We start from the raw sequence: 24,725 nt of genomic DNA, 5'->3' as shown, positions 1-24,725 counted from the left end.
AAGGACAAACTGGACAGAAAATAAAAAACGAGAGAGTAAAGGAAAAAACGAGAGTAGGAAACAGACGAAAACGTGAAACGGGATAGAAATAGAGACTGAAGTTTTTGGAGCGTCTTAGTAGAATACGAAACCTAAAATTAAGAAAGAAGAAAACTTATTCAATTTAATTCTACTATGTATATTTTATTCACGACAGATACGTATTTCGCTTACGACTTGCAAGCTTCCTCAGTGTCTGTTTTCGAACACAGACTCGTGTTTAAAAACAGACACTGAGGAAGCCTGCAAGTCGTAGGCGAAATACGTATCTGTCGTGAATAAAATATATATAGTAGAATTAAATTGTTTTCTTCTTTTTTAATTTTAGGCTTTTTTTAATTTTAAATGAAAAAAAGACAAAGACTTATAATTTTTGGGCTTTGTAAACGAAATACACCTTGAAAAAAAAGAAGAAGAAAAGGTGGCTGAGAAACTAAAATTTTGTTTTTTTTTTCGTTTTTCTCTGGCTGTGTTTCGTTTACAAAACTCATAAGTCTTTGTCAAGCTACTACCAACAAATCAAAAAAAAGTTTGTTCCAATACGTTGTGTAGTTTCTGACAAAAAGGTACATAAAGTTTGAAAATCGTGGTTTTTCAGGAGCGGCGTTTTATTCCGTCGAGGTTGTTCCACGTCGCATTGGAATAACTATGTGCATGATCGTTTTTCGGCCACTTCCCGTAGTCGTATAATTACAAAATTAGTATCAAAATAAGCGGAAAAGACTGCAGATTCATACTCTGAAACAAAAAAATAGTGGAATTTTTAAAATTTTTAGTCGTTTATGTCCCCTTAAGCTACCCATGCTTTCATAGTTCCATAACTACCAAAATAAATCATCTAAGGTTGAACTCTTCAGAAACTTGCAAAACTCGAGATTGAAACAAAAGTTAATAAGTTTCGTCACAGAACCTTATTCAGGCAATACCTGGCAAAGCTTATTTTGCTAATATGAATTCACATGCTATATTGAAATCCGCAAACTACTCCCAGCACGATTTTGACAATAATGCGATTTTTACGACGACTTTTGATATGACGCGGTTTCTTTTTACGATGATTTTTGAAATCACGTATCCCCCGCGTGAAAAAAAGTTGGCCTAAGGCCATCGCGGTTTGTAAATTGTAAATTGTCCCCGAAAGTACAACAATCAGAACTCAATGAGCAAAGCAAAGTGGTTGAAATAGAGAACCAAGTATTCAACAATCTTACCCAGCTAGTTTTGAATTAACTTCCTGCTAGTCGATTAGATTCATCATTGTTTTTGTTACTATAATTAGGAAACTGCTATCAATGAGGCAACATTACGAATTTGCAAAACTAAGATCTTTAGTTAGGATAGCTGCGTTTAATGTATAGTATTCCATGTCCGTCGATGCTGCTGAAGGTCTAACTGACTCCGTTTATACGCAGATGTTTAAACATCCGAGCTGAATGTTTGAATTTTCACGAGACAAACGATCAATTTGAGAATCATATTCGTTGATCGTTTTCCTACCTGGTGCTCCGCATTACGGCGGTGCATGGGAACGAACGGTCCAATCGGTGAAAACATCAATTAAGAATCCATTAGAAGCACAACGACCACTAACGTGGTAACGTATTTCTGGAGACGTCAACTAGCGCGGTGGAAACGATGATAAACGCGAGACTTATCATCAGTGCTTTAACTCAACTATCGTGTGACCGAAAAAAATGTACGATGTGAATTCAATTGTTACGAAGATCGTATATATGATAAATGATAGCTTAATTACGAAAAAGTGGACTCAAAAAAGGATGTCTCATTTCGTTCAGTTTTATCTTTATCGCTTTCCAGTGTTGATGTTATAGTGTCGAACTGCATGATGTTTGGACTGATTCTTATAGATTTTTATCTACTGAATTTTGGAAACAGAATAGAAAAGGTTCATAACGTTAGGTTTTCATGCACTCATTTTCTAGGTCAGGTTTTAGGGTTTAAAACTCATTTTTCTAGTGAAAATATGGTCAATATTCGTTAGCTTTGAAAATATTTCGATGGTGATTTTAATAAAACATTGTTTTTTTCACCAGAATTCTGATATTGTTGGCAATTAGGTCATTGCAAATTATTATTAAAACTTTTGTCACCCTCTCCCTCCCCCTTGGAAATTGGCTTACCAAATGGGGGGACAAAACAATACTTTGTGGGATATAAGTCATTTTTTTATAAAATCAATTGTCTGTGGGCTCTACAGCCTCAAGAACTCGAAAAATTAGTGTACGAGTGAAGTTAACGCTTCTAACACGAAACAAAAATGGAAATTCGAACAATGGAATTTTCGAAAGTCTACAGAAATTTTTTCTCATCATTTTTGTCTTCCTTTTTGCAAGTTTTTGTATGGAAAATAATAATGTGTATGTGAAAAGAAGGAATTGATTTGGTTTTCACGTTTAAACTTTAAGTGAAAATGCTTAAATCGCATTTTTTTTGTTCGACTAAAAAAAACTCTGTTTTTTTCACCCCTACCCCTCCCCCGCCCCTTCAGTTGCTTAACACCGGAAGAACAAAAGCTTTACAAAATATTTGTAATGGCCTTATTTCTACATTTATTATTTTAAAGAGCATAGAATTTACTAAATGTATTGCATCCAATTCCATCAAATTATATGACAATATTCGGTCCTGTATTACTTTTACTCTGAGTTCCGTGAGCCGAGAATTATAAAAATATATTTTAAAAAAACATTTTTTTGTAGGTACTTTTACTTTTAGTATTCAAAAACACATTGATGGAAATGATAAACATAATCAGCCAGTAGTAACTAATTGTCGATATTTATGAAAGTTGCATCACAACAAAACGAGTTATTTAAAAATGAACTAAAATTAAACACATTTCGTGCACCAAAATGCAATGCATTTAATCACTTTTCCTTCAATTTCAGAAACCATCTACGAGCTGCCGTACACACCAAAAAGTGAGAGAGACTATGGAACGCTAGCTTGTTGGGGAAAAAACTCGATCGGAAAGCAGCTTGAACCGTGTCTGTTCCAAGTTGTCCCTGCAGGTAACAACCGGGCTTGTTTTCTTTATCGTATTGCTGTTTCAATTTAGGAATCGTTTTATTCTTATGCCGTTAGAGAAGAGGATGAAAAACTGCTTACTCGTGAATTTTCGATCCAATTTTCACCTAATTATCAGACCGTCCGGTGTCGTAGCCCGGGAGGTTGAAGAAAACATTTTTGTTTACTGCAGGCCAAAACGTGAACTTTGTCAAACTTTCGTTTAAGCAGCTTTGTCGTAATATCCTCTCCTAAAACTTATCGAGGTTATTGTGCTCCAGCAGAAAATGAACAATTTACTCATATCTTTACTTCTCCTTACTGCCGCCCAAATTGGAATGAACAACAAAACCGCAGCCAAACCAGCGCCTCTGCGTAATTGCACCCTACGCCCTTATTCCACTTTGCTGGCAAGTCACAGCACTACATTCAATTCATCTGCAGCGTCAGCATCTTCATCTTCGTCCTCGTCGTCCTACTATGGTGTGCCGGCACTAGGCGAAGTAGACACGGCCGCAGCCTCGGGGTTTTCGTCTTCATCGTCAGCGTCGTCGTCACTGGCGGCATCTAATGGTGCCACCATAGGTCAGCATTATCGGGAATCTAATTATTTCAGCACACAATTCGTTAAAGATCGGAACGTGTCAAACGAGCGAACGAATATTACAAAATTTAATCAGAAAAGTACGTCTCATGCCGGCACCAACGATGCGCTATCGAGAAGGCGAGAGCAGATCAAACAGAAAAATACTACTCAAAATGCCAGTGGTAGAAGCGGTGGAAGTAGCAGTAGAAGCGGAAGTAGCAGAGCAGGACTCGGAATGGGTGTTAGCCACGGAAGAATTAGTGCAGCTAGTCATAACGTGGGATTAACCTCGGACGAAGCAATAGCAGATACAGATGAGGGCGAAGAGAGAGGGGAGCCACGACTGGCCGCCCAAATATCAACATCGTTCGCAACATCCGCTTCGCAAACGGCTGCCTCGTCATCGGGGCGGCCGTCTTCCTTGGAAGCGATGGCTCAGAATGAGGCCAGTATAGGAAGCAAGAGAAAAACCATTTCAAATATCGAAAGAAATAGTGGCACGAATTTGCTTAACACCATAACACTAGTAGGTGAGAGCTTCTATCCTGCCAGCGGCGGTGAAACGGAGCAATCAGACAGTGTGCCGATCGATGCTAATCACAGACTGATGAAAAGAGAGAAACGTTCTAATGAAAATTTGGGAAATGAAATAAATAAAACACATTTCGATGATGGCGATGATGATGAAATTTTCAATAGCACTAGCTCGAGCAGTATGGACGAGAATGACGTTAGAACTATCGGTTCTGGAGGCAGTAGCAGCAGCAGCAGCAGCAGTAGTTCTAGTAGTAGCCTTGCTGCTGGCTTCAACCGTCGAAACGATAATTATCATAGCACGAAATGGGATGTACCAACTGCAGCGAAATTGAGATCGAACAATATTCGCCTGAACCGGTACCACTCGATTGACAGCCCTGCAGTGGGGGAGGAAACGAGGAACGCTGATGCAGGTGCTTCCAAGCACAGCCCCGGTACCAGTATACACTCGTTTAGTCATTATATGGAGAGCGTTGAGGTGCCAACGACGATGGAGCTCGAGTGTGTGGCAGGATATGACGGTGGTTTGCCGCAGCATTTTTTTCTCGAAGCCTACGACTCGAGAACTCGAAAGCTTCGGCTGAACATCACAAGTGCACTTAACGATGTTCCTTTGTTTCGCATTGATTTGTCAGGTGAGTGCATTCCATTAAACGTTTCGTATGTTTGTGTATTTTTAAGAGAAGAAAAACCTTTCATGCTGCGCCACTCTTTGATTCTGTGCGAATCACTTCCTGTGCTAGGCTAGGTGCATTTGAAGGGATGGTGCATTTAAGGTGCGAATGGGAATGAAGTATTTATTTGGAACGGCGTTAACGGGAATCCTTAATTCAAAATACTCATAAACCAAAGTATCATATTTTAATATTGTTGTTTTATTTATAAACTCCATTCTCAAAAAAGGCTATAAACCATTCGGTTGATCAATTCTACGCTTACCGCTTGTTTTATCATGGAAGAATTCTCAACGCAAAAATATAGCTTAATCGGAATTTATCAAACGATCGTGATCAAAAATAATTTTTTAGAAAGGGAAAAAGCATTCAATGCGAATAATAATTATTTGGATGAATTAAAAAATTTCGATTTAAACCAAAAATATATCAGACACATTCAAGCGTTACGGGACAGAATTAGCATCTATTTTTACTGTGAGAAATGCTTCCTGTTTCACCAGCTTTTTGGCAAATACCTTGTAAAATAGTTGATTAACGAAGACATGATCTTCCACTTGAATTCCAGGGATTTGATGAAATAGCAACTGATTTACATAGTAGGGATGGTGTCCCGTAACGCTGGAATGTGTCATCAGGTTGCGCAATGACAGGTGGGCTTCGCACCCACGCTCTTTCGATTGATACCCGAATGTTTTACTCACTAAGTTACTACCGCCCGTTATATTACGTAGTCTAATACCTAATTTTGGGTTACTCTCCCAATTCTATCATCACCCTAATATGCATTGCACACTTGTTCCCATGCGACGATATTATATTTGTATGACTGCTCTTTGTTTCTATACTGTTATCTACACAGTCAGTGCGATAGAAATAAAGTTGCGTTGCTGACTGCCGCTTGGCAAGATTCGAATTAAAACCACCGCCAGGTGTGCTTTTTCTTTCTTATTTACTTGTATTTGACTATACGCCTGATATATTTTTGGTCTATATCGAAATTTTCCAGTTTATCCAATTAATTATTTTTCGCATCAGACACTTTCTCCCAAATAGTTTAAGTTATGACCGCGTATAGTCATATGCAAGTAAATCAGAAAGAGAATAAAAACACCCGAGGGGTAAACGAGCCTTCTGTCAAAAACCAGAATAAAGGAGGAGTATTGAGTTTTGCCTCTCGGATGACTCCATGACAAACTTGTAATTGATCGACGGTGTTCCTCTGACCGTTATTAACCGTTATGTGAGCGACAGGGTACCCGGGTACCTTTACAGTTTTAAAATAGTTATAACTCATTCAATTTAAAACATACGTCATTGAAATTTTGCAACATCGTAAAACTCGTTGATCTTAAGTAATTGAGGTTTTTTTGGTGCATATCCATAAAGGGGTTTAGCAATGAGAGTCACTTGAATTTTTTTATTACGTAGGAGGGCGACAAGGGTACCCGGGTACCCATGATTTGCAATGCTCATAACTTTGGGTATCTTGAACCGATTTGGCTGAAACCAGTGGCATTTGATTCGTACATTTATCTAGTTTTGATTAGATAAAGCATTTGGCCATCAAATGACATGTAGTTCCCGGGAATCGGTAATTCCGGAGCAACGTCCGGTAAAACGTGGAAAGCCGCTTGTTTTGAAAGAATATCAGCCTTCAGTAAAGCTATTAGTTTTGAACTTGACATTGTGGACCCTTTTTTCATCTTATTATATAAATTGGTGACTTTAGATCGCATTGGCCATTCCAGAATTGGGTCTCTGTAGGATTACAGATGGCCAGTTGGGTGCCAAATCCAATATTAGAATTGGTTTAGCGGATCTTTTAGATGTTTTGAACGGATATGGCCAGTTTAGTACTGATTAATAATTTCGGAACTGGTTCCAAATGTATAACGGATGGTTCTACGTTTTGAACGGTTCTGATAATGCTAAGCATTATCTTGAATCCTGCGGTATCATCTGTGACCCCGTAGAAACCATTTTCGAAATAACCAATCAAAATACATCGAAATGTAAAAAATATCACCTACCGAACTAATTCCAAGAACTTTGATACCCATATTGCTAGGTTTTACCTCCAATCCTGGACTGGCCACCCATGACCCCACAGGAACCTACTTCGGAATGGCCAACCTGATTCATCTCATTATATGAAATAGTACATTGTACGAATCTTTAGAGTTTTTATATCCGCATGACTGATTTTGCTGCAATACAATCATTTCTCTTCCTCACAGCGGACACTCTGTCGGAATTCCGGATTTTCGGGCTCCGTATGTCTTTTAGTGGCCAAATGGCCAAATGATTCAAAACTAGATAAATATACGATTCAAATGACACCTATTTCGTCGAAATCGATTTAAAATTGTTGATGTTATAACAATATCAATTTTGGGTACCCGGGTACCCTTGTCGCCCTGCTAAAGGTGTTTTTTTTGTCGCACACATAACGGTTAAAAAAGAAAATAAGCCATTAAAACGGTAAATACCAGTTCATTTGTATTGCCATCCTACATTTTTGAGCCGTATTTGAAAAAAAATGTCGGACAAAGTTTAGAGTTACGCCCTTCCAATGTTTTAAAAAGCTAATTGCTCATACAAATTAAATAATAATCTTCAACAACCCTTCTCAAACCAATCTAAATCGTAGTCAGTATTAGCTTTTTTTGTATCAAATACCCGTTGACGACTATTTTAGTGATTTTGAGTTATATTGGGACCATGTGGAAATGTTCCGGTTTAAGTGACCCCGAGAGAAATGGCCACTTTGGAAGGCTTATCTACTACCTAATATCACGCTGGTCGTGTCTGGACATGTTCGAGGAACTCCAGGCAAACCCTAGGGAAGACATCGTAGGGTCGTGCCTCGAGAAAAGCCACTTCACGATAGCTTTCAGCTTATCCGGGCGCAACTCCATGGCTGTCGCTAGGGCACCAGCTTCTCGGCATAACTCCTTGAAGCAGTTACGTTTACTCAGTTTTATCTCACGTTTCAAAGCAGCTCTGGGCACGCTGAACGCCGCGCTACGCTTTTCTCGATCTTCAGGCTCTGAGACAACTAGCACGAAGGTTGCTTATTGTCTCATTCAACCAATAATCTCACCGCCGCTCATTTCTCGGTTCCTGTTTTCAGGGCATGGCAGTATCACATGCCCTGATCAACATATCCGACAACTCGTTCGCATTCAAGATCGATCTTCCGCCGTCCACCAGGAGTGCCTCGACGAAAAGATCCCTGTCAAAGGCCATCGCCTTCCACTTCCGCTCGTAGGTTCTAGCTCTCTGTATTATCATCGGATTGCGTCGGCTGATACCTACTATATTTAATCACCTGGTGATAGCTATGGGTATACCCTTCACAGACCCTCCAATTTATGTTCGACATCAGGGATGGACTGCCAAAAGTGACATCCATGATGGATTCGCGACCGTCTTTACGAAAAGTGCTATCGTTACCTTTGTTGAACAATGCAACTTCCAGCTTACCCAGGGCTTCTAAAAGACTGTAACGCCTGAGTTAGTGCATTTGCTACTCCACTCCACAGTCCAAGCGTCAAAGTCACACGCAACGATGGTCGGCCTTTGTCCGATGAGATTCTCGGTCAACGCGTCCAGTTGGAAGTGCTGTACGGTTCATCTAGGCGGTGCGCAATAGCTGTCTGTCTGTCTGTCTGTCTGTCTGTCTGTCTGTCTGTCTGTCTGTCTGTCTGTCTGTCTGTCTGTCTGTCTGTCTGTCTGTCTGTCTGTCTGTCTGTCTGTCTGTCTGTCTGTCTGTCTGTCTGTCTGTCTGTCTGTCTGTCTGTCTGTCTGTCTGTCTGTCTGTCTGTCTGTCTGTCTGTCTGTCTGTCTGTCTGTCTGTCTGTCTGTCTGTCTGTCTGTCTGTCTGTCTGTCTGTCTGTCTGTCTGTCTGTCTGTCTGTCTGTCTGTCTGTCTGTCTGTCTGTCTGTCTGTCTGTCTGTCTGTCTGTCTGTCTGTCTGTCTGTCTGTCTGTCTGTCTGTCTGTCTGTCTGTCTGTCTGTCTGTCTGTCTGTCTGTCTGTCTGTCTGTCTGTCTGTCTGTCTGTCTGTCTGTCTGTCTGTCTGTCTGTCTGTCTGTCTGTCTGTCTGTCTGTCTGTCTGTCTGTCTGTCTGTCTGTCTGTCTGTCTGTCTGTCTGTCTGTCTGTCTGTCTGTCTGTCTGTCTGTCTGTCTGTCTGTCTGTCTGTCTGTCTGTCTGTCTGTCTGTCTGTCTGTCTGTCTGTCTGTCTGTCTGTCTGTCTGTCTGTCTGTCTGTCTGTCTGTCTGTCTGTCTGTCTGTCTGTCTGTCTGTCTGTCTGTCTGTCTGTCTGTCTGTCTGTCTGTCTGTCTGTCTGTCTGTCTGTCTGTCTGTCTGTCTGTCTGTCTGTCTGTCTGTCTGTCTGTCTGTCTGTCTGTCTGTCTGTCTGTCTGTCTGTCTGTCTGTCTGTCTGTCTGTCTGTCTGTCTGTCTGTCTGTCTGTCTGTCTGTCTGTCTGTCTGTCTGTCTGTCTGTCTGTCTGTCTGTCTGTCTGTCTGTCTGTCTGTCTGTCTGTCTGTCTGTCTGTCTGTCTGTCTGTCTGTCTGTCTGTCTGTCTGTCTGTCTGTCTGTCTGTCTGTCTGTCTGTCTGTCTGTCTGTCTGTCTGTCTGTCTGTCTGTCTGTCTGTCTGTCTGTCTGTCTGTCTGTCTGTCTGTCTGTCTGTCTGTCTGTCTGTCTGTCTGTCTGTCTGTCTGTCTGTCTGTCTGTCTGTCTGTCTGTCTGTCTGTCTGTCTGTCTGTCTGTCTGTCTGTCTGTCTGTCTGTCTGTCTGTCTGTCTGTCTGTCTGTCTGTCTGTCTGTCTGTCTGTCTGTCTGTCTGTCTGTCTGTCTGTCTGTCTGTCTGTCTGTCTGTCTGTCTGTCTGTCTGTCTGTCTGTCTGTCTGTCTGTCTGTCTGTCTGTCTGTCTGTCTGTCTGTCTGTCTGTCTGTCTGTCTGTCTGTCTGTCTGTCTGTCTGTCTGTCTGTCTGTCTGTCTGTCTGTCTGTCTGTCTGTCTGTCTGTCTGTCTGTCTGTCTGTCTGTCTGTCTGTCTGTCTGTCTGTCTGTCTGTCTGTCTGTCTGTCTGTCTGTCTGTCTGTCTGTCTGTCTGTCTGTCTGTCTGTCTGTCTGTCTGTCTGTCTGTCTGTCTGTCTGTCTGTCTGTCTGTCTGTCTGTCTGTCTGTCTGTCTGTCTGTCTGTCTGTCTGTCTGTCTGTCTGTCTGTCTGTCTGTCTGTCTGTCTGTCTGTCTGTCTGTCTGTCTGTCTGTCTGTCTGTCTGTCTGTCTGTCTGTCTGTCTGTCTGTCTGTCTGTCTGTCTGTCTGTCTGTCTGTCTGTCTGTCTGTCTGTCTGTCTGTCTGTCTGTCTGTCTGTCTGTCTGTCTGTCTGTCTGTCTGTCTGTCTGTCTGTCTGTCTGTCTGTCTGTCTGTCTGTCTGTCTGTCTGTCTGTCTGTCTGTCTGTCTGTCTGTCTGTCTGTCTGTCTGTCTGTCTGTCTGTCTGTCTGTCTGTCTGTCTGTCTGTCTGTCTGTCTGTCTGTCTGTCTGTCTGTCTGTCTGTCTGTCTGTCTGTCTGTCTGTCTGTCTGTCTGTCTGTCTGTCTGTCTGTCTGTCTGTCTGTCTGTCTGTCTGTCTGTCTGTCTGTCTGTCTGTCTGTCTGTCTGTCTGTCTGTCTGTCTGTCTGTCTGTCTGTCTGTCTGTCTGTCTGTCTGTCTGTCTGTCTGTCTGTCTGTCTGTCTGTCTGTCTGTCTGTCTGTCTGTCTGTCTGTCTGTCTGTCTGTCTGTCTGTCTGTCTGTCTGTCTGTCTGTCTGTCTGTCTGTCTGTCTGTCTGTCTGTCTGTCTGTCTGTCTGTCTGTCTGTCTGTCTGTCTGTCTGTCTGTCTGTCTGTCTGTCTGTCTGTCTGTCTGTCTGTCTGTCTGTCTGTCTGTCTGTCTGTCTGTCTGTCTGTCTGTCTGTCTGTCTGTCTGTCTGTCTGTCTGTCTGTCTGTCTGTCTGTCTGTCTGTCTGTCTGTCTGTCTGTCTGTCTGTCTGTCTGTCTGTCTGTCTGTCTGTCTGTCTGTCTGTCTGTCTGTCTGTCTGTCTGTCTGTCTGTCTGTCTGTCTGTCTGTCTGTCTGTCTGTCTGTCTGTCTGTCTGTCTGTCTGTCTGTCTGTCTGTCTGTCTGTCTGTCTGTCTGTCTGTCTGTCTGTCTGTCTGTCTGTCTGTCTGTCTGTCTGTCTGTCTGTCTGTCTGTCTGTCTGTCTGTCTGTCTGTCTGTCTGTCTGTCTGTCTGTCTGTCTGTCTGTCTGTCTGTCTGTCTGTCTGTCTGTCTGTCTGTCTGTCTGTCTGTCTGTCTGTCTGTCTGTCTGTCTGTCTGTCTGTCTGTCTGTCTGTCTGTCTGTCTGTCTGTCTGTCTGTCTGTCTGTCTGTCTGTCTGTCTGTCTGTCTGTCTGTCTGTCTGTCTGTCTGTCTGTCTGTCTGTCTGTCTGTCTGTCTGTCTGTCTGTCTGTCTGTCTGTCTGTCTGTCTGTCTGTCTGTCTGTCTGTCTGTCTGTCTGTCTGTCTGTCTGTCTGTCTGTCTGTCTGTCTGTCTGTCTGTCTGCACAGTTTGATTCATCTGGTCGATTAGACTGCTCGACTCTTGACTTAACTGTTCGATTCGACGCCCGATTCAACTGTTTGATTCCAATGCTCGTCTGTCTATCTGTCTGACTTTCCGTTAATTTTCATTATTTGGTGCTTGAAAAAGAAAATTATAGTAAAACGCATATAAGCTTTTATTTTCACTTTTTGCGCTAACGGAAGAACTGACGACACTATTAACACAGGGCACAACACGTATCGTTCTTACAAACATAAAAAATATATTTACCTTTTTCCGACCGATTTCGAGCAACTACCCAATGACAGGGTAATGCCCAACTGTCACAGTTAATAGTGTTAATAGTAAAACGCATATAATTGCTACTTCTATTATGAATCGATCGGTATTTGAACCATTAAAATCCTTTCATAATTGGCAGAGCTATTAACGTCCAAAATCATTCAAAGTTTTGTGATGGTAACTGTTATCTAAATTATGGAATGACACCCTGCGGTAAAACGTAGTACTGCGAAAATCGATTTTGAAAGTTTTAAAAATATGTTTTTGAATATTTCGTGTGCGTATTTTGGGCATGACAAAATTAAATGAAAATATCTAAAATACATACGCGTAAAGTTCCTTCAAAATAGATTTATCGCCTAGCTAACTGAAAATAAGGATAGGAAATTAATCTTATCTATTCTTCATCGGTTTCAAATAGTGAAAAAATAAAACATCTAGCAAAGCGCAAACATTTCGATTTTCAACAGCAATTCATTCTATAATTCGCACTGAACGCACCCGGATCATAAAACTTTCTTTTCCCTTTCTTCACGACCATTTCAGAGCTAATCCCGAGCGATTCGTTCGCGCCAACCCTTCACCTGATCGCTTACAGTGTAAATCAGAAAGGACGCTCGGAACCGACGATTCTCGAGGACATAGCGATTAATGAAGCAGAAAAGAGGACAGGTAGGTGCTTTAGTAAATTTTCTTCCTGGGTGGAAAACAACCGTCCCCAGGCGACGAAGCATGGATCAGTCTTGGTTGGCTTGGTTAGGTAGTGAGTGCATGCCAGATGGCAAGCCGAAATGGTTGGGTGTTGAGGAAAACTAGCTGAGACTGAGAAGGAGAACGGCATGGTGTCTGATGCGCATTGAACCTTCCTTTATTAGATTTACTTTCGGGTCCTTTCTACCCCACCTCAGAACGGGTGCCCGAAGAAAATAAGAATCCCAAAGAAAAAACCAACAAACGAACAAACGGTCTATTTTCGAATCTGCTGCACCGTTCCGAGCAAGTAAGGCAGCAAAAAGACATTTGGAAAATGGAAAGCTGTATTTATTCGCTCTTTCAAGGGGAAGACACATAATGTGGACATTGAGAATGAGTGAAGGAAGGGAAAACGTGAGTTTTGTACAAGCAGATTTTTCAGCACGGACGTCTCTAGTGATTGAGGCCACGGCAGAGTTAACTTTTAATATAAAATCATTATTGCTTGCGTTACTTCCGTTACGGCCTTAGTACACCCCTTGGTAGCAATTGTACGCCTTCTACACAGCTTATTGCAGGTCAGTTAGTGTGGTTTTGTCCGATTCGGAAAGGCAGGTGACAGAACCAATTTACTCCTTTATTCAAGGCGTTTGGTGTGCCGAGGCGCACGAGAAGACTCAACCGGGGACCGATTTCGACCCCAATAGAATGGGTCTTAGGATGACATTAAAAAAGCGAGAGAATAACAGGCCAAAACGGATACAAGTAGTTAAGAACCGTGTAAATATTGTCCTGATTTAGAGAAAGGCCGAATCCGAATGACCGAAAAGGGGTTGGCTTATTCGAAAACAAATTGCCACATGGGAGCAACATACATGGTTTACGATGCAGCGACTTATTGGCATTATTTCCGTGGATAGGACTACTTGTCTTGGATTACGATACGTATCACGAGCAAGAGATTGTGCTTCCCCTCGTCGGAATGCTTCCGGAGAAAACAAAAAAAAAAAAACAGCCGGCCGAAACGGTTTGTTTAAACTCATGTCACGTTTCGTAAAATATTCGATAATATTTCGTTTGTGCTCGATGGTGAATTATAGCCCTGCTCGGAGTTCAGTGAACAGCCAAATTGGCAGTTTATTCATATTACAAGTAATTCCAGCTCATGGGAAAAATACGATTAAATATCACCAGTGATTTTCCCAGTACGAATTTTGTTGGTCAGTATAAAAATAGGCTTTGGGAACTGTTTTTTACGTAAATTGATCTCCGCAGGAAGGCTTCTTTTTTCTCATCTCCGTTTTTTAGGGAAACCCATTTCCACATTTTTTTATCAGTATCCATATTTACAGTATTGTGTTTTGTTTATATAATAAAACTATTCAATTTCTTATATATTCAGGAAAACAAAGCTTTGGTACTATATTTCATTTTCGGAACTTGATCTTCTGTTTTTATTTGACAAACTTCACAGACGGCTGTTAGAGTAAAGAACAATTGCGGAACTAGTGCTACTAATACCTTATTGGATCTTACATCCTCTTCTAGTCGCAATCGAACATACGAGGACTAGCTTGTTAAACTATTGTCGTACCTTCCTCGAATCATGTTGATACGTTACTGCGTAAAAAATAAAAGTCATTCTGAAGTCATAAATTCAAAAATGTCAGTATGTACGAAAAAGCAAAATAGTATTCTACTGCCTTTTCTTCGCAATGTTATTAGAACCTAGCTGATGATAAATGAATATTTTATATTTTGGTTTTGCATTTTTAATTTTCTGTAGTCGACCAATAATTATTTTTAAGCGATATGGTAAAACTTCAATGCGTCAAGGTAAACTGCAATATTTTGTAAACACGATAGAAAATATTTTCCCTCTACTGCACTTTCTGCAGTAAACACTAGGTAGTGGAAATGGTACGGGAATCTCCGCAGTCGGTCAGCGTGACCTTTGTGGTATTTATGTTCTTCGCCATACGTAGTTCTCTCAGGCGCAAAGTTCCATCCGGCTGGTCTTGTATTTTTTTTTTCAAAGCGGAAATATTCTTCGCAATGAATGTGGGCGAAGCATTCTAGAGGTATGCTTGTTCCGCTGCACTGGCCACATCCTAGCCCCGGTGTTATGCCGTACTCTGCAGGAGCATGGTTTATTTTCCCAGCAAGATGAATGATACTGTAAAAATCCAGTTATCTGCTTGTAGCATTTCGATGTCGAGACGCCATTCTGTACCATAGCCAAATTAAGAAACATTGAAACTGTTCCCGATTGCTGAAGAGCAAATTGATTATTCGGTAAATAGGTTCTGTTTTGCAGCACGAGATAACACTCCGACGGCAACATGCGGGTAAGTCATAGTCCTGCATTTCCCTGGTCCATGGCAACTTCCTAGGTAGCCGTTAATACTCATTGATGGCGTTATTTTTTTCGGTCAGTGGGAACATCCATCTGGCTCGTAGTAAGTCGGTCTGCTTTTCGCTTCTGCTGTACAAGAACCTACCCAGATAGCAAGCGAGTGATTTATTTAATCGTTTTCGCCTTCCTGGTTAGAAGTGGATGAAATGCGAAAACGATTAGTGGATTAATGGTGGATTGAAGGCCTAGTCGGCGATGGGAAAATACCGGTGGTTGCTAGGAATTCCGATCGGTTTTACTGAGGAGTGGATGGTTGAATTAAAATCTACTTTGCTTAGATGGCATTTGGAGAAGACTGATGGAAAAACAATCTGTCATGCGATGCCCATTTCTAATGTACTCATTCAAAAACAGCCAAATCACAGTTCGATGAAAAACAAACCCAGTAACGCCCTTCTTCGGAATGTTTAGCAGCCTATTCTCAAATTAAATGCCTATGCTGTAGACAAAAATTAGTGGTTGTTTTCTAGGATTATTTGTTTTCAAGAGTTTTAAGTAATCACAATAGTTATTCTAGAGCGTCTTAGTAGAAAATGAAATATGAAAAAATGAGCGATTTTTTCAATTATAGTAAGTGCTATAGAACACAAAAAATCTCATCACATATGAAGAGTGTTTTTATAGAGGATAGAATTTTAAATTAAAACGGTTTTAATTACCTACTATAAGTTTGTATAATTCTTTGATAGTTTCTTTGGATATTATTTCTGGCTGGTTTTCAATTCTTTTCGATCACTGTTTGAAGAAATGGAAGCCGAATATTAGTGATTACGAATGTTGTGTTCCAAGACCTCAACCTTCTGTAGCGTAAACCAGAGACTTCACATAACCCCACAAGACATAGTTCCACGACACTTTCAGTGTGACATATATATTCGAACAAAAATCATTTTATGCTTGCAACGGCATATACAATTAATACAATCAGACTAATACCATGTGTGTCATCATGACTTAAGTCTTACTTGACGTAGTTTCATTTTCGTATTGTGTATCGTTCGATGTACACGTACCGATGTTCGAGTTACGGTCGTTGACAATAAATAAATTCCGAAACGGTGCTGCATGCAGCACTTTTTTCGTGACTGAAAATCAATAGGGAATTTTTTCGTCGAATTTTGCAAATGAATTTGGATGTGAAAGCATTTAAAAAACGTAAAATCCATGGATTAACGGAAGCAACAAAACAAAAGCAGCAGGGAAGATGCAAACTACTGCTCCGTCGACACGGTGATTCCGAAGTGATCTTTTCTGATGAGGACTTGTTTGTTCTTTAAACCCCGCATCATGGTCCAAGTGATCGGTTGTGGTCGGTTTCGACCATGGATGTTCCAAAGCACAAGCGGAATGTACCACGATACCAAAATTCATCAGCGGTCATGGTATGGGGAGGCATTTCACAGAAATGGAAACTTCCTCTTGTGTTTATTGAAAAGAGTGTGAAAGTGATGCAAAATACTATCTGGAAATGGTCTTAGAACAAAATTTGATGTCTTACGTTCAGGGAATGTATGGTGAAGAATATTGCTGCTTCCAACAGGATGGAGCTCCTACCCGCACTGCAAATCTTGTGCAGACGTGGTGCAAAGCCAATCTGACGGATTTCATATCGAAAAAGGAATGCCCTCCAAGTACTCCTGAGTTGAACCTCTGGATTTTTGTATATGGGAATACATGCAGCAGAAGCTCAAGGATAATAAATATCATAATTTGGATGAATTTAAGTTAGTATTAAGATTTGTTGTTATTTTTGCGGCAGTTATAAAGTCGGTCGTGAATTATAAACTGAATATCGGCGTAAATTTGTGTGTCTGAATGCTAAATGGATGAAAATCGAGGGAATAGGTATGTATTCATTGAATTACGGTGAAGTCACAAAAAAGAATTCGTTTTCCGCTTTAATATACGAAGTTAAACAATGGCCCATAATACTGACAGCCAAATTCACTTTTCCTAGTATTATGGGCTAAACAAATAGATCAACAGGGTACGCTGCTTTTGACTAAAATTGTTATTTGTTTTCAGTAAAACGAAAAAACGGGCTAGGAAAATCAATATACAGAATTCGAAACACTATGATACTAAATGTATTGCATCACGCTCTTGATCAAGCAAGACAAACCGAGAAAGTTCGGGAAGGTACGAGGAATCACAGTCTACCGTACCGTACAGTTCTGCGTTATTTTCGAAAAACCAACAAAACTAATAAGCCATGACCAAATACTTTTCTTCTTCCTGAACTTATTTACTTTACTTAGTTGGCGTCCTAAGATCTCCAATGCACTCGGTTGTGGGCCAATGCTCTCCAATTCCTCGGACACCATGTACTCTCCAAAAGATCTCGCTCCGCCTTGTTTAACCATTTTGCTCGTTGCGCCCCTGGTCGTCTTGTTCCTACCGGATTTAAAGCAAACATCATCTTTGCAGGGTAGTTGTCCAGCGTTCTTGCAACATGCCTTGTCTATCGTATCCGTTCAGCCTTAGCCGCCTTTTGTATACTTGGTTCGCCATAGAGACCATCACCCTGTCGAAGTCCTCTGTGTGATTCGAATGAACTTGACAACCCACTCGAAATCCGAACACAGCACTGAGTACCATCCATCGTAGATTGAATCTCGTCAGTGAATCTAATCTCAACTCACTCAGATAGTTGCTGAGTACATTACAAGATACAACAAGATCCCTAAGTCGCGAGTACTGTCACACACACCCACATCCACCCACTTATACTCACATCGACCCTCTCGCACACACCCATACACACGAAATAAAACCCGGAATGTACCCATAATTCTGACCAGGTTTAAAAGTGACCCATAATACTGGGAATGGAATATGGTTACATTTTGTTGTTTTGCAAAAAAAGTGTGCAATTTTGGAACAAGATTACCTACAGAGCATCAAACTATGATATATTTTAAATCCATTGAGTTATAAATAAACTGTAAATTATTTAAATCTGTGTTTCTACCATTAATTTTTTAGCATCATCATGCTTAACTGGCCCATAATACTTGGATGACTGTATTTGCAAAATTATATAAATTTGTTTTTGTTCGAATATATATGTGTCACACTGTAATCGCATGACCTTGGTAGACCTTGGTTTATTACACAATATGTGCAAAGTGTTTCTTCCAATAAAGCATTTGTGGCAGGCGCGTTGTGGCACGTTGCACCATCTTGTTGAAACCGCATCTCCTCCACATTAAAGACTTGTCTAGACTAACCTATTTTCCCGCTAACGCAGCCAATTCTTGAAAGCATCTTGGATAATGACCTGAATCAATCATTTTTCGTTCAACGCAGAGAGAATTCCAAAGAATCGAGAGAAACCAGAAATAATACCTATTTCCATTAAACTCGCTAAAATTAAAGGGAAGGAAGAAAGAGTGGGCCTCCCGTACCAAACGATTCCCATATAGATAATGATTTATTTAAGTCGTTGGAAGTATCTTCACTAATGAAGGTTAAGTGATACCCCGGATCTTCGGGGGTGAACTAATGGCATTTAGACCAGAAGTTAGATAGATTAGGCTACCAAAAATTTTAGTTTAAGTGATATAACACTTGAAAATAGAGTCGTGAGATTCAATGGATGACTACAACTACAGTTGAAAGGTTAGGAACTGAAAATCGCAAGCCCCCTTACCTCCTAGCTTTAAGGAAATAAATACGTAATATCTTTGTGACGCGATTGCATAAATTCATATATTTATGGTTATCAAGTGCTACCAAGTGAAGTTTTCGGTGCAAAACTTGTATTAAAAAGCAAAAACAGTTAAAATTTATCTTGGGCTAAAAGGCTCAAGAGCGGACGCCATATTGCAGATAAGTATTGGTCAATTGAATTTTTTCACCTTATTACGATACAATATATGTGTTCTACTTCGCTACACAGTAGAAGCCTATTCAGATCATGTTGGAGTACACTGTGTTTTTTTTTTTTTTTTGCTATTAGTGTACATATACCCACACATTCGATCGTGTTAGCTATATCGCACATTGTCTATTGCGCACACGCATCCAGTTTAACCTGGAATCGTTCAGTCTATTGTCCGTGAACAAAGCTCGGCACATACCGTAATCTGTTCGATCGTGTACATTTTTCGAGTGTCCGGTTTAGCTATTTAAATCATTTTTGGCGAAAAATGCTGCAAGATGAAGATGCGCTTTTATTATCAAGCGGTGACGAGTTTATCGGTAGTGCTAAAATGCTAGATTCGGTGCCAGGCAATAACAACGACATGTCTTGTGATGCTGTAGCGGATGGTGCAGTGAATGTAGCAGCCGTAGAAGCAGCGAAAAGTCTTTTAAATCTTTCCGGTCAAGCTTGTGGATTGCAAAACTTGGCCGCTGATGATGCACTGAATGCACATCGCAAACGCGTAGCTACTACGCCGAAGTCCAACGTGGATAAAAAACTCCGAGGTAGACCAGTTTATAAGGCAATCATTGTCCGCAATGATGAGGTTATGAACGAAAATGTGGCTACATTTTTGTTCAGGAAACTTTCGGTGCTCCAAGACAACGTTCCGATTGAAAGTTCTCAGCCTACGTTCACCGGCTACGGGTTCCAGCAGAAATCATTGTGGATTGAAGCAACTGAACAGTTTAGCTATGAATGGCTTAAAGCTGCAATTGACACGCTGAACGCAGCTTCCGCGGGAAAAAAATTTCTTGTAAAACCTTATACACCACCACCACCGCTGCGACGAGTGGTAGCAACCCTTCCACCTTGTGGTCCAAAAAGGCTGAACTACGCTGAAATCATAAATAATATCCAGCGTCTCAATCCAGGAATTCATACGGATGGTTGGCGTATTTTGGCCGTCACAAATGATTCTAGTGGCCGTAAAAATTTAGTTTTTGGAATGGATGAAAATTCAGTACGAGATCTAGTGAAAAATGGTATGAAAATTTATTATAGATTTTCCTACCTGAAGCTTAAGATTCACGAGAAAAGGAAATAATTCTTAGAGATAACTTATTGTATAAATAAATAACTTCAAGCAAGTGATGCTTTGATTTATTTTCCTTTTAAGCGAAAGCCATCATTGTGACTATTCCATAGGTTCGCATATTTTCATCGTGAAACGAAAAGTTTGTGGTTCCATTTGTTGTTCCGACTCACAACTATGTTCTTCGCAACAGCGTTAATTCTTTGAGTAAACCTCAATGATCATGTACATAAATAAGTACAGAAATGAGTTCAATATTTTATATTCAGATCTCAATAATCAACATTAAAGTTGGATCGTCGAACATTCTCAATTAGCTTGGGTTTTGTTCAGTGAATTCTTTTTACATTCCTGCCCTTCTCCTAGTCCAATATCATCATTTTCTAGTCTTCCTCACGCATTCCTTCCCGAGTCTTAATCCAAGTTTCCTCTATTTCCTTTTTCCCCTCCCTCTTTTTTCTAAACGGGTAGATGATGAAAAGGCGCTGGCGATTATATTTTTGGCGAGGCACAAATCTTCCAATATCAGAGTAGAACGTGCCGCCTGAGCCACCCTTACTGATACCTGATACCTCCTAGCTTGGCTACCCAATTATTCAAATTAAAGTATTTCCAGATATGTGGTGAATGACCCGCCGGTTAAACCACTCTTTAATAAACTAAACAACATTTTCAGGTATGGCCACGTGGAGGCGCTAGGCAGGAGCATCTCATCCATAACAAGGACTGGTGTTATAAAAGTTGGTGATATTGGTCCTGAGCTTACTTACTTATATGTCCATGTGCGCCGGTCCGGCAGAACGAAGGGATGAAATCAGAGTTCTCCACTGTTGACGGGTACCCGCCATGGCTCTTACCTGTCGCCAGGACAGGTTCTCGTCTACAACTTGGCTGTCGTTGGCTAAGCTGCGTCGCCATGAGCCTCTGGATCTGACTCTTCTATGCTGTCTTTGCGCATTCCAGTCGAGCGCTTCTCACATACCACGTTCGCTACGTTCCTCAAGGTGTGTCCGATCCGCTTCCACCTACGTTCACGCATTTCTAAGGCTATCGGCCATTGATGACATCAGCGATGGAGTTCTTCATTGGATATTAAGTTGTCAGGCCACCAGATACGAATGATATATCGTAGGCACTGCTTTATAAATACCTGTAGTTTTTGCGTTGTCTCCGCTGAGACGCACCACGCGTCACAGGCATACAGCAGTACAGATTTAACGTATGAATTGAAAAGTCGGGTTTTCGTATGTAGAGTGACCTGGCCTGATCCCCAAATGTGTTGCAGACCTGCAAAGGCACCCCTGGCTTTCCTGTTCCGTGTGGCTATACCCGTCTTGGTACCACCATCGGACGTTGTCTGGATACCAAGCAATTGAAAGGCGTCTACCTGTTGTCCCACTACTATGAAGTTGGTGGGATTGTTAGTGTTCATTACTATAGACTTAGTTTTTGCTACATTGATTGTGAGATCTGCTGCCTGTGAGCTCTCGGAGAGGTCATCTAACTTGCTCTGCTTATCGTTTCGGCGTTGTGCGAGGAATACAATGTCGTCGGTTAAGTCGAGGTCATTTAGCTCCATCGTTAGAGGATTTCAAGGCAATCCTCGATTTGGTCTACTGTCAATTGCTCCAACTAATAACTCAACCGTAACGAAGAGAAACAGAAGCGGCGGTAAAATGCAGCCTTGTTTCGCGCCAGAAGTAACTCTTAAAGGTTCGAACAAAACGCTGCTGTGCAGTCTTTTCGAAGTCAACGAACACTACAGAAGAGAGTCCTGGAATTCGTTGATCTGTTCCAATATAATGCGTAGCGTTGTGATATGGTCTCACATGATCGGCCAGCACGGAATCCAGCTTGCTGCCGCCGGAGAGTAGCGTCAATCTTCTCCTGGATCCGGTTGAGGATTACCTTACAGAGTACTTTTAGAGTAATACAGAGCAACGTGATGCCACGCCAGTTACCGCATTCAGTTAGGTCTCCCTTTTTAGGGATTTTGACCAATATGCCCTGCATCCAGTCCACCGGAAAAGTTCCGGTGTCCCACATATTGCCTAATGCATCATCTGGGCTGACAAAGATGGGTCAACTTGGAGCACTGAAAGGAGGCTGAAATACAGCCTATACATTTTATACAGCCTTACATTTTATTGAGTTATATACCTTGATGACTGCTTCAGTTTCATCCAGTAACGACGCCTCAGAGTTGACGCGATTAATGCAACGAACTGTTGGCGTCATACGCTGCTGGTTTTGTTGGTCTCTGACTTTTGACACTCAAAAAAGTCGTCCAAATTGTTCAGTCCATCGCTCAAGCTGTTCTGTACGGTCAGTCAGTAGCTGGCCAGCTCTGTCCTTTAGCGACATCCTCATCCCGGCACCACTAAGGCGTCGAGAAATATCGTACAACAAACGGAAATCACGTACAACAAACGGATACTGGCGGCGGCAGTTTCTCCATTTTTGGCTAGGAAGTTCGTCTAGGCTGTCTCCAGTTCGGCGTATTGTTGCCGGGCAGTTGTCTTGGTCGATCTGGTTCGCGCTCACTTAATTCCGGCTTTCGCATCTCTCCGCTCGTCGTCGAGCTTCCTCCAAGTTTCATCCGAAATCTACTCCCGCTGCACGCTATGCCGAAGGTTTCGTCACTGGTCGTGATGAAGGCGTTCTTGACACCGGTGCATTGCTTTTCACCATGTGGCAACTCCGAGGATCAGGATTCAAATTGTTCGACAAAGGCCTTTTCACCTCAGAATTCTCCAATCGGCGGACGTTGTAACGGCACCGAACTTTCTCATCCCATCGTTGGGCACAATATCAGCACTGCGGCTGTTGCGTACATCAAGAAGGCTCCTTCGCCATTTTCAGCTAATGCAGATGCGGTCGATTTGGTTTTCTGTTCGCGTTCCGTCGAGGAAAACCCACGTGACTTTATGTGCTGGTCTATGGAGAAAGCGCTATCCACCAATGACCATGTTGTTATTGCCACAAAATTCTGTAAACAGCTCCTCGTTTTCGCTCATCTCTCCTAAGTCATGGCGTCCCATAACGCGTTCAAGGTCCGCGTTGTTTGAGCCAATCTCTGCGTTGAAGTCGCCCAAGTGGATTTGGATGTCCCCTCTGCCGGATTTTCTCAACCACGCTGTTCAGTTGTCTATAGAAACTCCCTTTCTCCTGCTGGACGGCAGCATCTGTTGGTGCATAGCACCAAAACTACTAGGTGGTTGTCTGCGTTTCGCTGCGAAAATGATGTCATGTCTTTATGTATGTATGCGTGTATGTGATATGGACGTACCGAGCAATTTCATGAAAACTCTCCTATTGAAAAGAGTTCCGATTTTGTTCAAATTTGGTTTTATGATTTTGCTAATTGGCATAAAGAAGGGTAATGTCTAATGACGGTTTAAGCCCAAGACTTTTTTTTATGTCAAAATCATTCAAACCGGTTCAGTAGTTCAACAGTTATGAATTTTTAAAGCAAGAGAGGGTGGAAAAAAGATTATTTTTGGGACCTCCCCAACTCAGAAAGAGGCCCCCTAATTCTGAGTTGGGGAGGTCCCAAAAATAATCTTTTTTCCACCCTCTCTTGCTTTAAAAATTCATAACTGTTGAACTACTGAACCGGTTTGAATGATTTTGACATAAAAAAAAGTCTTGGGCTTAAACCGTCATTAGACATTACCCTTCTTTATCGGCAGACTTCACAGCCGGCTGTTTAGAGTACAGGAAAATTACGGAGCCAGTGTAACGATCATACTGACTCTATCAAGCATACATAAAACGCAAGGTATTTCAATGCACTTTACAGATAAAACATAACTAGAAAGTTCAAAGTTTTAGTATAAGCTGAGAATTGAGAACGTCCCAGTCGGGATTTCAACCTGCAATCGGCAGTCTCTGTAGATGTGCACGAAGCACATTTCCATAACGTATATTTACATCATCTGACACGAAGGTCTACATGAACAAAAGTAAATTAAAACTTAACATCAGTCAAAATTGGTAAAAACCATACACACGATTTCTAAAACAGTCACAAGTTATACAAAAATCAAACAAATGATAAATATTATTAAACATAACACACATTGCTTGAATCGGTTCATTTTGGGCGTAGGACGTCCGATGGCAGGCTAGAAGTAAAAAGCTGCTTGATCGTAGAGACCTCGAAGCCACCTTTTGGTTCATTTGCGCCAAAATGTTGGGTACGTCTATTTCGCCATAGAGCAATTTTGGCGATAATTATTGCACGCGTACAATTCCTTCTTTTCTCCAAGGAATCCATGCCTAATAATCTGCAGTGGCTTTCATATGGTGGGAACTCGAGTCCACGGAAGGAACCGCAATGCTGATCTGGTAAACCTTCTTTGAACAGCTTCAATCCTTGTGAACCACGATGTCCAATATGGCCTCCGAACTACTGCTGCTGTTTTAAGGATAGACCGAACTAGCGAGTAGTGGTGAGATTTCAAACAGTAAGGGTAATGAAAATCCCTTCCAATTCTCATGATGAACCCCAAGTTTTTGTTTGTTTTGCAACGATGTGGCTATAGTGGCATTGGAAGGTCAATTCGGCATTGGAAGGTCAACGGTTTCACGTTGAATTGGCTGGCAATTGATGGTGTAGCAATAGTCTAAAGGCGATTTTTTTTCTGCTAAACAACATTACTATGCACTTTGCTACACTGATAGTAAGTCGGTTGCGGTAAAAACAAATCGGCTAATTAATGAAGCCGCCAACAGTCCTCCTTCCACCGTACGACGCGGAAGATTTTTAGATCGTCAGCATACATTATCCGACAACCAGCAGACGTCATTGAAGAACAGCGAAAATCACAGTGGTCCCAAATTACTGCCTTGCAGCACACCTGACTTAATCGGGAACTCTTGAGACTTGCAGTTTCCTAGTTTTACTGATAGAAAGCGGTTAG

The 24,725-nt window shown here is 41.5% G+C and overlaps 1 protein-coding gene across 1 annotated transcript in view; it reads left to right on the top strand.

Annotated features, from left to right (window-relative positions):
- The window catches only part of LOC128745651 (serine-rich adhesin for platelets), a 242,653-nt gene that overhangs the window by 170,685 nt on the left and 47,243 nt on the right, over positions 1-24,725 (top strand). Inside the window, exons 12-15 of the mRNA XM_053842728.1 lie at positions 2,949-3,071; positions 3,424-3,843; positions 3,877-4,824; positions 12,277-12,402. Coding sequence (XP_053698703.1) covers positions 2,949-3,071; positions 3,424-3,843; positions 3,877-4,824; positions 12,277-12,402 — 1,617 coding nt within the window. The remainder of the gene's footprint in view (positions 1-2,948; positions 3,072-3,423; positions 3,844-3,876; positions 4,825-12,276; positions 12,403-24,725) is intronic.

Source organism: Sabethes cyaneus, chromosome 1, assembly GCF_943734655.1.
Source record: "Sabethes cyaneus chromosome 1, idSabCyanKW18_F2, whole genome shotgun sequence".
Classification (NCBI taxonomy): domain Eukaryota; kingdom Metazoa; phylum Arthropoda; class Insecta; order Diptera; family Culicidae; genus Sabethes; species Sabethes cyaneus.
Note: the sequence above shows the minus strand (reverse complement) of the source record. Positions and strands in the feature narration are given on the sequence as shown.